This window comes from Sceloporus occidentalis, unplaced genomic scaffold (assembly GCF_023333645.1).
Source record: "Sceloporus occidentalis isolate IW3139 unplaced genomic scaffold, rSceOcc1.0.p SCAF_2, whole genome shotgun sequence".
In the NCBI taxonomy this organism is placed as follows: Eukaryota; Metazoa; Chordata; class Lepidosauria; order Squamata; family Phrynosomatidae; genus Sceloporus; species Sceloporus occidentalis.
Window position 1 is genome coordinate 108,393,936 of NW_028316982.1, and position 20,092 is coordinate 108,414,027.

The 20,092-nt window shown below is 38.2% G+C and overlaps 1 protein-coding gene across 1 annotated transcript in view; it reads right to left on the bottom strand.

Moving 5' to 3' along the window:
• Positions 1 to 5,080: 5,080 nt before the first annotated feature.
• The window catches only part of LOC149318850 (protein bicaudal C homolog 1-like), a 145,265-nt gene continuing 130,253 nt past the window's right edge, over positions 5,081 to 20,092 (bottom strand). Inside the window, exons 16-21 of the mRNA XM_089510569.1 lie at positions 17,540 to 17,579; positions 15,787 to 15,941; positions 10,905 to 11,058; positions 9,594 to 9,754; positions 8,280 to 8,379; positions 5,081 to 7,831 (exon numbers count right to left, since the gene is read on the bottom strand). Of these exons, the coding sequence (XP_089366695.1) occupies positions 7,701 to 7,831; positions 8,280 to 8,379; positions 9,594 to 9,754; positions 10,905 to 11,058; positions 15,787 to 15,941; positions 17,540 to 17,579 (741 nt within the window). The 3' untranslated portion in view covers positions 5,081 to 7,700. The remainder of the gene's footprint in view (positions 7,832 to 8,279; positions 8,380 to 9,593; positions 9,755 to 10,904; positions 11,059 to 15,786; positions 15,942 to 17,539; positions 17,580 to 20,092) is intronic.

The following is a 20,092-nucleotide window of genomic DNA, read 5'->3' on the forward strand; positions in this document are numbered from 1 at the left end:
GACCGGAACCACTGGAGCGCAGTGCCCCCTTTTGTCGTTTCCCTTAAGGTTTGTAGGAAAGATCTTATTCAAAGTTGAAAATAAGAACTGTAAGACAGGGATGCCAATAGTTTCCTTAAAATGTTCATATGCTTTTCCCAAAGGAAAACATACGCACCAATTTTTAATGTGGAGTTACACTTGCTTTCTAGTATGCTGAATCAGAGAAAGAGAATTTTTCAATTCAACCTATTATGTCTTCTTTCCTTATGTCAGCCCTGCAAAATATGTTAGTATTTATTATCACACCATATTGAAGACAGGAGTCTCAACCAATGAGCAATGATACCACAACTTCTATATTATTTCAGAAGTGCCTGATGTACTTGCATTGTTTTCCTGTTCCTTGGTATAGATGTAATTCACCACTAACCTTTGTTCCTGATTAATTCTGCTTGTTCTTCCATATAATTGTGTGTGGCCCATTCTTTGGTTCTGATGAAGTTCCTCTTTTAATTTTCATATTGTCTGTAGTAGTTTTGGGGCAACCATTTCTACTTTTCATTCTCTTTTTTGTGTGTGCTGACAATTGAAAACTGTGATTGCTGTAATATCTTTTTTAGGAAGTTCCATTACACCTGAACAGTTCCTTTCCCCGAAGTATTCTGATTTCCATAGAACATTGTTTGCTAAACTGCTGAAGCCATTCCTTTTCAAGTCTGCTTATTTGATCTTGTGCTCTCTGTGCTTTCCTTTTCAGAATTTCCACGTCACCTCCATTCACAATTTTATCTATTTCTAAAACTGACTCAAAAAAGCAATTTGTGAAGTCTTTCTATGTGGATGTAGATAAGGTCAACTCATAAATATTTGACTGGTTATTCACCCTGCAGGTTTAAACTCGTTTTTTAATACAAATGTTTTGGCAGACCTTTTAAGAATTTGAATTGTCTTCCTTAAAATGATTCTGGCTAGTAGCTATAATTTACAATACGATATGAGTGGTAGATTGTTTTTTTAAGGTTTACCAAGCAGGATGTAGAGATCACCCTTTTCAGCTTATTCAGAGTGTTTACTTCACAGAACTTTGTTTTATAAGATAACTCTGTTTAAGAATAATTTATTCATTCATTTTTTAAATCAATTTTATTTATATCCCACCTTTTTACAAGTATAATGCCAAAGTATTTCCAGAATAAGGAACATTAATGTAGTTTTCTACAATGGACCTCTTGCCCAGCTTTAAAGTATATTTATTAATGCAATGTTTTGACAGGCTTGGGTTTGTTAGGATTCTGAAAGCCTTGAGATATGATACAGAAAAATCTTCAAAGCCTCAGCAATTTTGCTTAAGCAAGAACCTTTTTGCACAAGAAAAGGAATTTAACCAGATAAGTGAAAGCATCTGAATTCAATATGTTACTGTTTAATTTAAATGCATCATTTTAAAGAGAGTCAATTACGATATTCCTTATGCAAAGGGATCTTGTAGCACCTTTGAGTCTAACTGAAAAAGTTGGTAGCATGAGCTTTCATAGACATTAAGTCTACTTCCTCAGATGCATAAGATGGAGTAGAAAGTCCAGGGACAGACCTATATAAGCAGTCCCTGTGTGAGAATGTCCATAGGAATGCAAAACCTTTTGAGTGTGGAGATGAGGTGACAAGTTCAGTTTTAATGATGGTCATTGGGAGACAAGGCAGGGGGAAGGATGTTGTCTAAAGCCAAGGTAACCATATGAATGAGTATTAGAATGTAGTGTGGGAAGCTAAACAAAAAGAAAACTGGCCAAGAAAGCCCCCATGAAGGTGTTACACATAACTAGTGTTATGTGTAAGTGTTATTGTGCCAGGAAACCATTGTCTGTGTTTAACCTATTATCGAGGGACTGCAGTTTATGGATATATTCCAGTTCTGCTGTTTCTCTTTCCATTCTTCCTTTGTAGCTTTTTGCTCAAGGATTGCTGTTCTGAGGTCTGAGATGGAACGCCCAGGAAGATTGAAGTGTTCTGCAACTGGTTTTTGTGCATTCCCATTTGTAATGACTGATTTATGTCCATTTATCCTCTGGCACAGGGATTAGCTGAAAGGCATTGCTGACAGTATGGCATAAATCACATTGGAGGATGAGCAAATGAAAATACCTCTAACATGGTGGGTGATGCCATTAGGTCTGGTGATTACATTTCCTTAATAGATGTGTGGCATCTCGCTTTGTGGAAAGGCTTTGTACCCATGTCTACATCTGTGTTGTGTGTCCTCCTATAGGTAGGTAACTGTTTTGAGGTTTGAGACTGTATTGTATATAGGCGAGTAGAGGCCTGCCACCAAGAGTCCTTCAGAGGGCAGCATCATTGTTAGGAAATTTCTGTTTCCTATTAGTTATCTAGATTAATTGCCTTCAACAGCTTATGCAATAGGCCACCTTGTGCATCTGTGGACATGTGCAATAGTTCACACTGACTGCTCTGTCTACAGTTGAGATCAGGGAACACAGAAGTGTTAGTTCTCACCTGAGCTACACTTACATTATACAGTGGGCCCTTGGTATCTGCTGGGGTTTGGTTTCAGGACCCTCTGTGGATACTAAAATCTGTGGGTATTCAAGTCTCATTAAATATAATGGATAGTAAAATGATGTCCCATTTAAAAAAATGGCAAAATCAATTTTTGTCTTTTGTAATTTTTATTTTAAAAAATATTTGCAAGCTGTGGATGCTTGAATCCATGGATAAAAATATATGTGGGAGGGCCAATTATATAACCAATTCACTTCACTGGACTTGGTATCTGATTTTCTTAAGGCAAACTTACTTGCATTACTGTGGGAGGCACTGTTGCTTGGTGCAGCCTTAGACTACTCTAGGAATATATGAAGCAATTGTGTTGATAGGGTCCATGATGTGGCTGGGAAGAAATACAGAAAGGGACAAAACACTATAATCAATCTAGACCATGGTATGTGGTTTCCATATTAAAGGTTAGCAAAGTATGCCAGAAGGAAACAGTTCCCATACTTTTATGGTCAAATGTTAACTGGCTCTTAAAGGAGGACTCATTTGCAAGATCATAAGGACGCTTCTTGATAGTGCTTTCATTGTGCCTGAAAGCAATTTTGGGATGAAGTTGGTAAAGCTACTGATCATCTTCACATCCCACAACAGTGGGAAAAGTCAGACACACAAGAAAAAGCACATTACAGCTAGGAGGGGAAAATACAAACAACAGGGAAAGAGTTGTACAGTATATGGATTTCATTTCACAGTATTTGGAGAAACTATAAAGTGGAGAATGTTATTCTCTTAATAAAAACTTCCTGGAACCACAAAAAGCAATGTAAAGAAGAACATACTGGACAACAGTGTGCTTCCAACAACTGGACATTGTAATAAAGTAATCATGTAGGCAACTGTGAACTAATTTTGTATATCTTTTAAGAACATCTCAAATTACAGCTCCCTCTGGGACAGATGTTAAGGTAGGAATTACTGTGGTCCTTAACAAATCATTAATAAAGATATGCATGTTTTGGTGGGTTATGTACCCAATAGTGGGGACTGGAAGGATGGTTGGGAGAATGGTTTGGAGACACACCGACTGACAATTTATCATCTTGGCAAAACTGAAAACCTAAGACCACCCTGGTATCAGCCCTTAGATCCAAGATCTTCCAATACTGGCAGCTCATAAAAAGATATTCTATGTTAAATTACAAAGAGGCCAAATTTCAAATAATTTGGCATGGCTTTGTTGAATTATATGTGAAATAAAGGTCTATGTTCATGATAGTTGGAGCATACGACACTATAAGTCAATGAATGATTATTTTACTTTTCTCTCTTTTCCTTTTATTTTTTTATTTTCCTTTTTGTGTTTTTTTCCTTCTCCACTCATTTCCTACTTAAACTGAAGTGCACTAAGGTCCTGCATTATGCAGAAACATAAAACTGAAAAATATAAAATTGGATGGGATGGGGAATGGCTGTGACTGACATATCTGAAAATTTCCTCTTTTTTTTTCCAACTGCCCACTGATAACTAGCAAAGTGAGACCAATATTAGCTTGAACTCTTTTCACAGATAGATTGGCTTTCCTTAAGGAGGCAGTTATTGAAAAGTGGATTGATGTGTATTCAACAACGAGTTCCTTTGGCCTGCACTCTGTGAAGTACCACCATCTAGGAAGGGATGTAGCACTTGCTCTTTTTGATCATGTAGGCGGGTTACAGACTGCCGCTGCCGCTTGCTCTGTGCGGGAGCCACAGCAGCCACACCACGTGGCTCCCGCACGGACCGAAAAAGAAGCTCCAAAATGGAGCTTCTTTAAGCGGTGCCTCTATGACGTCGTGAGGCGCCAGGGGCGGACTCACGACGTCATAGACGCCGTGACACGTGCGGACGCACAGCGTCCGATACGTAAATATGGCGGCGGCCGTGTGGAACGGCCGCCGCCATATTGTACGTACAGAATACGTACAAGGGTTAGGGGGGTGCGGAAGCACCGCCCCTTCCTAACCCTAGTACGTATTCATTACGTACTAAATGGCGGTGTGTAACCTGCCATAGACTTCCCACTGTAGTTGTTGAGTGCCTTCAAGTTGTATCTGACTTTTGGCAACCCTAAGTCGAAGCTATCATGGGATTTTCTTGGCAAGATTTGTTCAGAGGTGGTTTGCCATTGCCTTCCCTTGAGGCTGAGAGCATGCGACTTGCCCAAGGTCGCTCAGTGGGTTTAGTGGCCAGGCTGGGAATTGAACCCTAGTCTCCAGAGTCATAGGTCAACACTGAAACCACTATGCCATGCTGGCTCTCAGACTTCCTATAAACCTTCACAATTATAGGTGCAATCAAAATTCCCACCAACCCAAAAGGAAAGATGACTATTATTCACAAGACATTTGGTCCATATCCAAATAATGATCAATATGTTAAGTTCTTACCACACTTTGGAATAGTTCTCTCAAAACCTAGCCATACATTATAGTGATCATTAGCATGTATTCATTCTGTCTTTGGGACAATCACACCCATTAAAATCATGATATTGCCTCTGGAAATAGGCTTACGCAAAAGACAACAGACCACGTTTAATAGGCAGTGTAACAAACGGGTTATATAAATTTATTCTTTTCATGTAACATTTGATTAGTTTGGAGAATTCCCATTTTTAAACGTTTTATTCAATCTTTCATTCATTCATTTCTTTATTTATTAAAAAAAATCACTAAAATGGACCCCGTCCCTCCCAAAAATACAATCTGTATCTGCTCTATATTTACAGATAACTGGTCGCTATAAAGGCACAAAATTTTTAAAACAAATGTTTCAATATTATTTGTGCATAATACAACACTGACAATACTGAAACTGCATTGTCATATTCCCTTTTGTGGAATCAAAAGGAGTGAGAAAGTTGTTTTTCCAGTGTGGAGTTTGTGTTTATGTATGTGCAGCCCTATCTTCATTTTTGTATCCGGGAAATTGTTCACTTCAGCATAGACGACAGTAGCTTAATTGCATCTTCCAGGCATAATACTGTCATAACACATGGCATTTAAGTACAAACCAGAAAATGTCAACATGCATAGTTTCATGGGAGAAGAATACTATTGGGGTGGGGTGGGGGGCCCAATGTAAACTGAAAGACTGCAAGTGCTCATCATCTTCAGCTGAGTAACTATGGCACAGATAAAACCAAGTTAGTTTCAAATTTTGGTAATATAAATTACATGGACAAATTGAGGTCCTGATCTGCTAACACAAGTGCTAAATTGTACACAAATGAAGAGACTCGTACCAAAGGGAGTATTCGTGATAAAGGTTAGTGTTTTAAAGATCAGGACCTCCATATTGTATGCACCTGCTATTTTTCAAATACAAGGATATTTGGTTTCCAGTATAATGCATGACTTGGCAGCACAAAAAAAGATAATGCAGTCCTACAAGTACCAATCTGTCCCATGGTTTTTCAAACACTAGAGACAGATCAGTGGCTATTTCAGTAGCAGTAAGAGGTTGTTTAACTATAAAAGCCATCACTAGCATGGTTGTAACTAATGTAGATGTGTAACTCATCACTATTGCATTGTCTACGCTTTCACCTTTAAAAAATTCCCTTTGTGTGTATTTTGCTTCACCACAGAAAAGAATAATCCACAGAAAGTGTCAAAACCCATTTCTCACCCCAGTTTTGCATATATAAAAAACAGCTATGGTAATTGGTTAAATCTAATGCCTTCGTTAACAGTGGTTTACATCCACCTTAAAGGGTTTGTACATTGTACATAAATAAGAAATTACAGTACAGGTAATTCACAATATTTGCTATGGGAATGTTTTTCTTCTGACAAATTCATGTTTGGAAACATCATATTGCATCACAGAGGGGCACTTCATGCTATCCCTCACTTCATAAATTTATATATAGTCATTTGCAAAAAGACAGAAATAGTATAATCAGATTTCTTGACCTTTCACAGTATAAGAACACAACTGTTAACTCTATCCATGCACAACATGGATTCTTTCTGGTGATAGTCGATACAGATTTTTGGAAATAGCTCATCTCAGAATGTCTATAGCTGACAATTACAAACTTATATCAACTAAGGAAAGGGATGTAATTGCAGCTATTTAACTTATGCTGTTCTATATGGATGAATGGATGAAGAGTCATGTAAGCAATGTCCTTTTTGAAATAAATGCAACAGTGCTGTCTTGTCAAATGATATTTATGCTCTGTTTTAAACAAAGCAATGGCCCAGAGCTCTGGTAAGATGAATTGCCTTCCATTCTATATCATAAACTTTTTAGTAGATCAGTTTACTCTTATGCACTGTAAGTGTACAGATTCTAAAAAGTAAGATGTTTGCTATAAATAAAGTGTCCCTTAGTGGCAGTTTATACTAAAATAGTCTTTTGCTTTCAGACAACCATTAAAATCAGTTTTAGCATTACAGGCAGCAGCTAAATAGGATTAACTGGTGGCAATAGGTCCGTTTGGTCTTTCATTGCATCTTTTACAGTGCACAAACTTAACTTCAAGAATTTCTTAGACTGTCTCCCAAAAGTGAAAAGAGGTTTCAGTCCAACACTAAGCGACCTGATGGTGAAAGGCTTTTCCAAAGTTAAAGACAAATAATAATCAAAATTTGATTTGCTAGTACCATTTATAGAACGTTTTTTCATCTTATGTGGGAACACACCTGGCAAATGTTGATTAGTGCCAATACAACATTTTTTCCCTGTGGAAATCAGAGGAAAACAATATAACTTCCACAGGACAAGCAATCAGAACACGTAAAGTGCAGAAAGACCTCAATTAATTATTAAGCAGTACCAGAAATACCTTCTTGATAAAACCACATACTATGCCCCTCTGGCATCCCAGCCCTTCATTCTCCATTTAAAGAAGTAAAAAAATAATTCAGTGCATACAATATAGTTATTATAAGTAATAAAATACTAAATAAAGAACCCTATATTATTATTGCAAATTCTGTCCAATCTACATGAGTAAAACATAATCCACATTTGGTGTTTGGAAAGACAAGTGTTCTCTCTCTCTTTCTCTCTTTTGGCACAAGTTTTTGTGCAGAAAAGAAGGCTTTGGTCCTTGTTACCTAAACTCCCAAAGTGCAGAGGGTGGTGTGCAGTGATGGCCGTCCACAGGATTGCCATGCCCCTTTGTGCAGTCAACAGTGAGAGCCTCCATTTACTGCTACCAGCGGCCACTCACACTAGCAATGTCTGAATGATACTGACGTGGCAACCTTCCACTAGCGCCGCCTTCTAAAAACGAGGCACGGATATTGGAGGGGTCAAACAGTTTTCTTCGGTTTTTATTCAGTTCTGTAAGGAGGGAAGGAAAAGCTCTCATTAAAAAAAAAAAACCCAAATATGAATTGAGACAAAAATAGTTTAAAATGCAAAATCAGTTAACATGTACAAGGTAAAAAGAAATGTGAAATTAATTATTGTAGGTGAATGATTAACTGGTGACATTTTCTCACAGATCTTTTGAGGCTTCAAACAAAGCAAAGTGTGACCCCTGGGATCCCAATAAAAAATTATTGGAAAAGTAGTCAATAAATACGTGTTATCTACTTTACCTGTTTCCCTCCCTGGTTTTTGAGCATAGGATTATGCCATAGATGGTTCTTCTGTATACCAACAACGTATGTGGACTAATCTGAACACCCCTCAAAATTATATAAATGCCAAACAACTGTTACTGAACAATCAACTAAAATCAAAAATATAAGAAACTTACAGAATATGTACAAGATACCTATTTTACCTGAGATTGCAAGTAGCATTTTCCTTCGTGCACCAAAAGTAGTGATTCCAAGCTCTTTCAGATCCTGATCTGTGAGAGTGAGGAAGGTCTGCAGATCAATCTACAAAAAGAACATGTACAGACAAGTAATGCAAAATTTAGGAGTCTCATGCTAAGGACCCTATCCACATGGGGTTAAAAGAGCGACTTACCTTTCCTTAATTCAGTGCTAATTCAGGAGGCAGTCAGTTCCTATCACACATAAATCGCCACCCAGGTCCTTCCCAGATGCAGCCCAGGTCGTCTAAGCCACTTCCGTGGCCCCTTTTCAAAAATTGAAGCTTCCGACTTCTAAAAATAGCTGCCGAAGTGGATTAGAAAACCTGCGCTGCATCTGGGATGAACCCAGGCAGCAATTCACCAGCGATTTGCGATAGGAACTGGCTGCCTCTTGAATTAGCGCTGAATTTCGGAAAGGTAAGCCATTCTTTTAACCGCATGTGATAGGGTCCTAAGATTCAAAATGTGTATAACACACACGCACACACATCTATAAATGAAGATATGGGTAACATCATTGAAAAAAAGTGTTTTTTTCCCCTTCCAGTTTACAATTGGTATCAAAGAGGGAACAAAACATGGAAAGTTGATTTCTTCTGGGATGCTGCATAGCAAAGAAATATCTTTGCCTACAGAACTCAGCTCAAAGCTTAATTCCTGGCATCGTTGTTACAGGGACAGACAGGGCATCTACTTGATTTATAAGAAAGAAGGTATTTAAATAGTGTAATTCCCACTCCCAGATTAAGGTATCCAAAACCTACTATGTTATTTCGGTATATGTGATAGAAAAGTACTTCCACCACTTCCCTGGGAGTAAACACATGTGAATTTGCTACTATTTAGTGGAACCAGAAATCTACTGCCTGTGATTGTTGCCTCATTCTGCCTAATGGGTGGGCCAGTCCTGGCTGGGAATCAGGCAAATGTCTCGTAAGGATGATAAAGCCCACCTCATTCTATCTATGTTGCCACATGATACTGCCACCAATGGCTGCATATCTGACACCCATGCATTAGAAACAGCACCTATTCAAATATGATTATGAACAATAGAAATCTGTTTGGGGAAAGCAGTGTTGCTCCACTCAGCACAGGCCTATAAAACACTGAGGTCTAAAGCTGGCTACATTCTACATTCAAGGAATGAATATGTGGTCTTCATAGAATAGTCAATGAAGTACAGCATATGGTAGCAATTGAGCAATTTAGTTTGGAAAGTAATCAAAACACTCTAGCAGGAACAACAACAAAATGCCTTTTCCAGACACTGACCTCTTGTTGCTGGAATATGTCTGTGTATTTGCCCAAACCCAGTTTGCTGAACAGCTCAGGCAGGTCAGATCCCTTAAATAGACTGTTCAAGTTACAGCCATTGCTTCCTGTCAGCGAGGAGATGCAGTCCATGTAATTGCTGCTACTGAGATAATGTTCAGCTGCAAGTTCAGAGAGAAAGTATCTTTCAGTTTCCAATCACTTTGAAGACAGATCCTACTCAACTACTTAAACTACACCCAAAATTAGCAGATTTTAGTATTCACCCAGTATCAAATGACCAAGCCTTAATGTTTCTATTTTCATGGAAATACTGCAGAAGAAATTAAAAGACATGGGGTATTAAGAAAGAACTACCTATCAGGAAAAATGTGGGGGCTCCTGTTCAAAATGACAGTCTGGGGTCAATTCTACTACCTATGTTTTATGTGCTTCATTGTGCTTCATATATCATGACATGATGTGTGTATGGAAACATATGTGACATCAGGGTATGAAGCAGAACTACACATACAGTCAGAAAGAAGGAACACAGTTTAGGATTAGCATTTTCAACAGCAGCAGCCCAAAATTTCTATCAACATATACTTGACTATAAGTAAAAAAAACTTATGCCCAAAAATTGATCTAAAATCCTGGGCTGACTTATATACAGGGCAATACAGTAATACTGCTTAGAAAGGTCCTGAAAGAAGCACTACCCCTTGTTCCTCAGCAGTGATTTTTAAAAGAGCTGCCCAGGCAGGAGTGTATGTAAGAGGTAATTCCCTTCCTCATCTGGTGTTAAAGCCTTTCCTCCTGCTCCTCCTCCTCTGGCTCTCTCTCCTCACTAAACACCACATTTAACTCCCTTACCTCCTCAATCTAACATTAAAGCATTCTCTCCCCACCACTGTCCCCATTTAACTTCACTTCCCTCCCTTCCCAATCCAATGTTAAAACCTTTTCCTCCAGCACCCGGGAAGTGGTGTTAGGTGGTCAGGAGAGGTCCAGAGAAGGAGAAGGAGGGAAGGAAATGGTGCTTTCCCCTTTACATCCTTTGTTACACGGTTCTAGATTTTACCCTCGATTTATCCACAGGTCATATCAAAATCCATGAGTTTGGCCCCAAAACCTTCCCTCGACTTATACATGAGGTCGATTTGTACATGGGTATATGCAATATTCTAACACTTATAGCTAACGTTTGAAGTAATTACATTGATTTTGTTTTCATAGACTTTGAGCAAAATTTTATCCCAAGTCAACAGTACTGATTTAGAAAACTTATGCTCAAAATGAAATAAAAGAACAACATTAGCTATTTATTACTTGATTTTTGTTTCCGTTTAGGGCTACCAATGGATGACACGAAGTCACCGGGAGCTGTGGGACCAATGCCATTATGATCTCTCCAGCTATCAGAGTCACTACCATTTCCTAGGTGTTCCCGGCTGTTGGACCTTGAGAGAGACATTGATGAACCCTGCAAAGGAGATGAGAAGGAATAAGTGTGGAAAGAAAAGAAAAGGGTCACTTGAGCCATCCTTCTGGGACTCCCTTCATTAGGGGGAAGCACCCTGCATGGGTCAGAGTCACCTGAGAAAGTGGTATGTGTATATGTGTTACTGGATGTTAGTTGGAAGAAGATGGGATAGCATTTTTCTCTTTAGCCTGCAGGAGATGGGCTGCATGTTTCAATACATTCCAAGTTTAGAAACACATCAGAGAAAGCTAAGCTAAATAGCTTTCTCCTTGAGAGAGCTTCCTCAGACAAGCAGTATTTGATACAGAAGACCAAACAAGTATGAAGTGGTGAAATTCCACCAGGACTATATGATGGAAATGGTACTCTGGGCTCCAGTTAAAAGACAAGCCGCCCTCCCAAACCATTCAAGGGCAACAGGCAGTGATCTTCAACACTTAGTGATTCAGATAATGAAAATATGCTGATGAATCAGGCCTACTTTAATGTAATTTTAATTATGACTTAAATCTCTTCTTTAAAGGACTTTAAATTTAAATTACAGACTAAATAAACAGGGAGGAAGATTCTATTTAATCATCATGTTTAGTACAGGTACATTATTGTTCAATATTAACTTAATACATATTCAGAGATATTAGCAGGTAGATACACAGTTATTATTCTGGATCATTTTTCAATTCATCAAAAAAGTAATGTTTGCATAGATAACCTTCTCTATGTTCAGAACTACTTCCTCTCCCCAAACCTGTATTCACTACCCTTCTGTATCATTGCACTTAAAGAGAGGCAAGGCAGAGCAATCCAGGATGTGTGTGCGAGACAGCACATCTGCTTCATGCTCACATGAGTGATATTTAAAGTGGTGATCCCTGGAGCTACTGCTAGTCTGTGAGTTACTGGCTCCATGAAAAGTTTACAGGAAAGAAAGAAACAGATGTAGTCAATGGCATGAATATGTTGCTGCTCCCTGGCACATGGAAGGAGAGAACTACCTGCCAGTTCACCAAGTCAGATCCTTAAGAAGCCCTGATATGCACCATCTGCAGAATAAGACTTATCAAGTTTATATCCCATCTGCTTATACCCCTGTTAATATATTAATAGAATATAACTACAGTTATGAAATTAGTATTCATAAAGATAACTCTGATGCAGACACTTTTTTTTTACTAATTGTTTTAAGAAAAAAACGAAATCTGATTTAAATACTTTTAAAAACAATCTGGGATTTTTTTTTTGTTTAAAATGAACCATGCTTTTTTTTTTAATCAACCCTATCATGAAATATGTGATGAAAGAAGGATATTCTTTAAAGGACTCAGGAAGTGATGCTAAACAGACCTTTCTTCCCTATGCATATAGCAGCTTCAGAGGGCAGATTTTTGTCAGAATAAAGCAAGAGAAGAAAGAGTTAGGCTCCTTTCATCTGCACTTGTTCTAATCTAATAATTATCTATCTAGAAGCTGCCACATGCTTTAAAAAAACTACACAATCATTTCTTGCCCACTTTAACCTTCAGTTCTGTTGTTATTTCTATCATATAATGCTATGCTTGAACAGCATTATTCAAGTGTAACACTGTTAGTCCCCCAAACCCTCCAACCTATACTCTAATCCTTCTCTCAAGGAAACGAACACAAAAATCCAGAAAACTCATGCTGAACAAAGATCTATTAGCACATCGGATTAAGTTTTCCCCCCAAAGAGTAAGGACTGCTCAAACATACAGTCAATGTAAAAGGTTATTAGTAACTGCTCACTATCCACATGCCATACTAGAAAATGAAATGTGGAGCTAAGAAACTGTAGCAGAGACTGTCTCTTGTAAAAACAGTTAAAAATATTTTCTATAGGAGATATTTCAGAAATGTTAGTTACAAGAAAAGGTACTCAACAGTCACTTCAGAACGAAGCTGTTGAGGAATAGTTTTTTGTGGGTTTTTCAGGCTATGTGGCTATGTTCTAGAAGGAGAGTTCTAGAACTCTTCTGGAACATGGCCACATAGCTCGAAAAACACACACAAAAAACTATGGATGCCAGCCATGAAAGCCTTCGACTTCACTGTTGAGCAATGTTTTGCAAAGCCGTTTTTAGAAAGGATATGGTGCCCTACCAGTTTAACAGTACTTTTGGATATTCCTAATTCTGACCTTGAAGTGAATTCTCCATATTCTCATTTTAACTAAGTCCTCTCTTCCTCCTGCCAGCTTTGTGTCCACACCCACAAGCTTTCTCAACTCGCTAGTAAGTCTTGGCTAATCATTTTGGAATCGGTGATGTCAAATACTGTGATGAGAGTGCTTTCTAATACCAATGGAAATTCTGAAAACAGCCCAGAGTAAGCAGGAAAACAAAGGGATACATGGTTTTTATTTTTCCCACATGTCTCAAGTACAACAAAAACAATGAGCATTAGAGTCTCTGAAGAAACAGTTTACAGAGCAAGGAACCCAGGCTGTGGTTTGTTTCTGGGTCAGAGCCAAGTGACTCAGACCCAGAAAACATTTTAGTCTCCTAATAAACTCCTTAGAAAAATGAGACAAAAGTAAAATGGCTGGAAGATAATGTGAAACACGCTGGAAAGCATATCTGCTTAACATATACAGGATGGATAATGTGCTTAAAGCTAAACTTGTTCCTAAGGAAAACCCATTTTATTATTTGCATCCATCAAAAAGATATGCAGCGGATTTATAGAAAGCCGATATCCCATTTAATACAATAATGCGACTTGGCAAGAGAGAAGGAATTTGTAAGGATATGCAACTGTCTGCCATGGTTTAAAAATTCGTAACTGCTTTTCATGCATAAGTTAGGCAATGGACCAGGCACTGCCTTATCAGTCTATGCAACCAGATCAAATGGCAACATAACCCAGATCATTTGGGCTTAGGAAAAACATGACACTGCACCTCCATCTCTGGACCCTCTCTTTCTTAAAAAGAGAGTACTTTAGTGCTAGGTATAAAGGAGAGATGTTGCAAGAGAAGCACAATGTATAAGATTCTGAAATGACAAACAAGAAGTGTGCTTAAACAGTGTCACTTTCTCACCCAACAATGCTATATAGCAGATCAATCCTCTCTTTTCATGTGGGACCACTGTAAAACAGTTCCCCATAGCAAATGCACTATCCAGTGGGGCATAACATTAGTAACACACTTAACCTTACTGCATGAAACACAGCCACACCAGGGTCAGGGTCCAACAGGAAGACCCTGCCCCCTGACCTTTCCCTCCATGTTAGAAATCACACTGCTTCAAACATTTTGAGGCATTTAGTCAACTGATTTAATATAATGTACTTTATGTAGCTGAAAGCCAGAAAGATGGGTTTATATTGTTGCTAACTCCTATATGAGACGTTGGGCGTATATTTTAGTCAGCAACTGTGTCCAATAACCATTATAGCTGAGCAACATTTACATTTCTATACTGCTTAGTGAACTCAGCACTCTAAGCGCTTTACAATCTAGAAGCCAATTGCCCCCCACAAGTTGGGTACTTATTTTTCCAACCATGAAAGGATTGAAGGCTGAGTCAACCTTGGAGCCTGGGATCAAACTCACAATGCTGTGGCTGCAATACTAGCATTTAAGCACTGCGCCACCAGGGTGCCTTTGCCAGAAGTGAAATCATCATGTTACGATTGCAATCTTGAGTCAAAAGCAAACCAATGATAGATTGATTACAGAGGACCAGGCATTAGTAACATCAAGACTCAATTGCTGTGATGTGTTCTGTTTGGAGCTAACTTTAAGACTGTTCCAGCAACTGCATCTGGTATGGAATGCTTCAGCAGGACTTCTCAGTGGGACAACAAACTGGTAGCACATAATATCTCTGCTGAAAGAATTGTTCTATCTGCTATAGGACTAGGATAGAGGTTTTATTGTTACTTTATGAAACTCTAAACAAATTGGGACCTGGCTACTAGATCACTTTCTTTCTTATAAATCCATTCAGCCTTTGAGATCATATGGAGAGGTCCTTCTGATAGCTTTATGTGCTTCTGATGCCTTCTTACGAGTCAGTCAGAGCAGGGGACTCAATGCAGCAGCACCTATTACATGAAATACTCTTCCATCAGAAATTCAATAGTGACAATTGTTTTTGGTTTTTTATAATTATCTAAGCAAGCCTTCCCTTTTTTGTCCACTCAGAGTTCTATTTCTTGGACTTCAAAAATAATGTATGTGTTATTTTCTGTGTATTTATTTACTGTAGATATTTCACATATTATCGAGGTACACTGCTTTGATTTTTTTTTTTTAATGTAAGTAATACAAATAAAAAATAAAGGAACAGCAGCAGCAATTTTTTTTGCTTCCAAACACCTCTAGGGGTGTGGGGGGATTTTTACCAATTTTGGCCCAGGAACCCTGAAAAATGTGGTGGGCATGCACCACCCATCCTTTGGAGCATTGTGGGGCAATATTTTAGTTCTTTTTTGCCAAAATTGTTTTTGAACCCTTGATTAATGCGTAATCAATTAACAAGTTAATGATTAATGAGTTTTGACTAATGAGTAACAGTACAAAAACATTACTAAGGATTCTGTATGGTGTAGTATGGGAGGAGGTCAATGTGTGTTTGTGTGTGTGTGTGGGGTGACATAAGGAGTTACCACACCGGCTGACAGTAAACTTAGTGCCGCCACTACTGCGGGCTACATGCATCACACAGGCTGCACTTTGCCCACCCCTGCTGTTGTTTGACATACCTCATAAGTGGTTGACATAGATGGTTTGTATGACACGTGGTTTGCTCTCCTTAATTCCTTAATAGTTTCAGCTGGCATGGATTTGGAGAAGCCAAGCCCACTCCAAGTGTTCGTGGGTGTTCTCACCTCTGTAACAACTGGCTTCTTTAACATAGCTTAAAGAAAAGAAAAAGTAACTAAGTACAGAGCTCTTACAGGAAGGTATGCACAAGGGTAAACAGATATTTTTGAAAAATCTAATGGAAAAAAAGCCAAATTGTGATGGACATGTTGAATAAGTGTAGCATGGTGACTATCAATTGGGAGGAAATGTAAAAGAGAGGTATGTAATTAGTAGTGTGTGAGGGAATGTGTAATTAAATATTTCTAAAGGATGAATACATGGCTGCCTGGCACCTTGGACATTCCAACCTTTTCTTGCCAGTTCCACTTATCTACTTATGATTTCTGTGATCCTCAATGCATTCTTAAAGAATGTATTACTGGCTGTCCCTTTTCTCAGTACAGCTGGTCCTTTGAACTCACAGGGGATCCATTCCGGACCCCCCGCGAGTTCCAAATATTGCACATATTCAAGCCCCATAGGCTTGAATGGGGCACGCGCCCCATTGCCATTAATGGAGGTCACCCCTCCACGGATTTCCACGTCTCAGATCTCAAGTCCATGGATTTGGAGGGGACTGTAAAATGTTTCATGAGCAGTAGCTTCTCTGCTACATACAGTCTGACCTTCACTGAAGAAAAACTGATTTTATAAACTAGGGAGTACGTGCATTTGCAAACGTATTTACACACATTGGCCAGAATCCTTTTGGTGTCTTATGCATATGGAAGTTCCCCAACAGAATTGGTTGGGTATTTTTGCCTGATATGGGTTGGCTGTGTGGAGATATGCATGTAGTGCACTGTGCATGGATGCCACTGCACACCGCTGTAAACTGTGTATGGTTAAGCATTGAGGCACCTGGTTGATCTGCACTGTCCATTAGGTTGTGCAATGCTACAACTCATTAAGAAGCTGATGTGCAACTGCCACATAACTCCACGAGTTATGTTTTGTCTGTTCAATATAAGACCTCAGCCATTATGTCCTAGCATTAGTTGGCATAGTTTCCAATCTGTGTTCTTGATTCACTGTTCACTGATTAAATGTGTCAATTTGGACACACAATGGTCATAATGACTTCCCTTTCCATAACATTTAATAACAGCATAACCACTTGTGTATATAGGCATATGCATTTACTACCACTCATAACAGTGGTCATCTTTTCTGGGAGGCATCAACTCCCTAAAATACATTTGTGTTTATAGGATGTATTTTAAGTTTGTGAATACTTCTTATATCCAAGGTGTCATAAAAAGGAATATAGACCCAGCACATTTATACTGGAGGAAAAGATGTAAAATAGTATGTAAGGTCCACATATTTTGAAAATGTAAAGTGCCATATAAAACAGTAATAAACAGTGGAACATCTTTTCAGGCTATTTACCCCAAGAAACATTTATCATGTTTCAGGATTACAGTGTTCTCTCACGGAAAATGTAACAGGAGATTGAAAGTTTTTATATAGAGAAAATCTTGGATTGCAAAACAAGTTGTCTAAGATACAGTTTCTCAAACTGAGCAACCAACACAGCCAAATCTCAGGGCAGCAAAGAACAGGGAGGTGGGGAGAGGGAAGCAGCAACTCTTTCATTGTGCTACTAACAAACAGATATATGCTACAAGTCACAGTTGTCCCACATACCTTTGGTTGCTAATAGCTTCTTCTGTTCATAGTCAAATGCCTAAAAATGAAACACACAGAAGGCAGTTTAATCACTGCTTTAGCTAAATGTCATGCCAGTACTCTTCTCTCCAAACCACAAAGATTTTGATCATGGTCCATAAGTTTGTCTAGGAGGAACACAAAGCACTAAACAGCAAAGTACCAGCAAGCCTATGAACATTTGATGTACTTGAAACTTTCATTTAAAACTAGCTAATTAGGGCTATAAATACCTTTGATAAAGGTTTGGGAATATCGGCAGTCTACATTTTTCAAAAACAATTTCTTCTCCAAGGTACTCCCCACTAAAAGCACTTTTCTTAAAACATTGCTCTTTATACAAGTGTATTATAACCTTCTTCCTATGGGCTACTTCAAGAATACTACATTGAGACTGCTTATTTTGAATCTTGCTTTAGAATGTACCTAGATAACATACAGGCTCAACACTCATCTCTTTGGAAGCAAGCTGCTTGTGTGTTATGTAAACATGCAGTAAAGCAAAACCACATGGACAAGAACTTTTAAACATTCTTGGAGTCATATGGGAACAACCACGTCACTCTATTTTGTCAACTGTTATGTTTCCTATTCTTCTGGTTTGTTCTGTTGTGAACCACTACATTTTTTTAAAAAAAATATTACTGTTGTGAAAGGCTGCTTGAAATGCTTCCAAATACTCCCCTTCCTCTAGTCTGATGCAACTATGCTGAATATGAGATAAAGGATACACTCCCTGTGCAGTCACTGAAATATTGATTCCCAGTGAAATCAGTAGCAACAACTTCCACACAAATAGATAAAAAGATTGCTGTGTTAGTGGGAAGAAGCATGTGGATATAACATTTTCTATTTTCTTTCACTCCATTCATTCAGTTCTATATGCCAGTTCATATAATCTACAAAATTCAGGTTAAGATTCCTGGACTATTCCACTTCATAGTTTTCCAGGTTCACTGGCCTATAGTTCAAGAATCCAAGAGACAGCTTTCTCCCACAGCACAGAACTGGTCAGTTACAAATAAATGGAGAGCTGTAATTAATTTCTTTTCCCTAAAATAAATTACCTTACAGTGGTAACTTAACAATGAATAACTGTAACTCCTTCTATGTAATAGTTACTTTTTGCTCTCTCAGTTATGCCTTACATGTGGCCTCTTTACTAAATGGTGGAGGAGAAAAATGCCTTGATTCACAGTTTGGCTCACGCTGTGCCTTCTGCTATACCCTCATGCTCCACTCTGATGTTGGGATGACAATAAGGTGCACAGGAAGAGAATGTGCTTTGTACCACAAGCCAGAAGCTTGTAGCATTCCTTTATTTTAAAGGAAACTGACTAAAAAGCAATTATTTTAGAGAAACAGGAATTGAAAGTTGCTAAATAAACAACACTTCAACAAAATACAACAACAACAAGACTCAGGACTGAGAGCTTGACACCACAGTGGTAACTAAGTAATTGCTTTAATTTTTAAATTTTTTATTATAAAAATTCATACATTGAATTTTTATTATTGTACAATATTTAATATATATATATATATATATATTTCTTACACTCTATTACAATTTGTCTAAATATCTTTAATATCCCACCTTAGTGCTCCCCTTCCCCACAGCCATTTTCACCCTTATATATTCCATCCAAAATCTCAATTCCTCCCGTGGAGGTAACCTTCCATCTTCTTTTCTCAGTAATTTCTCAATAAATTCTTTCCAAATTCCATCAAAATCACCTCTTTTCCATACTCCCTTTTTACTTTCAATTTACATGTCAATTTATCATTAATCACTAATTTCCATACCTCTTTATACCAGTCCTCCAACTGTACAGTTATTTTTGTTTTCCAACATCTTGCTATAATTAATCTCGCTGCTGTAATCAAATTTGTTACCAAATCTTTTTCTTCTTTTTTCCATTTCTCTGAGTTATATAATGATAATAATACTATATTCTGACTTCTATCTATTTTTATATTCATAATAGTTTCTATTTCTATTATCACTTTTCTCCAAAAAGACTTCCCTGGCAAAGGAGATACCAGCATACATTTGTCAGGTGCTTGAGGTTAAGCACATCTTGTCTCCTGATTCTAACTCTACTAACTTTACAGAGTCCCTCCCAGTTTTCTGTAAGGCCAGTAGCAGAGCATAGGCATTCCATTCAATAAGTCCCTGGTTCAGGACTCAGAATCTCTACTTAAAAGCAGCAGAGCTGGGAAATACCTTTGCTTGAGAACAGTGAATATACTAGGCGAGATGGATGAATGGACTGACTCCATAAAAGAAATGTCAAATTGTCTATCGTCTCTCAGAAATTTACAATGGAACACTTGTGATCTGTGGACTAGAAGAATGCAAGCAGGTGCCGGGGAGCTGCAAGCTCTCCATGATGGCACTTCAGTTTCTAGCACTATCTTGCTCTTTTCCTTCTGTTTGATCAGGGTTCCTTTCACACTACACAATTATAGTATTACTATTCCACTTTAACTGCTATGATTCCATCCTATGGATTCCTCAGGACAGAATCA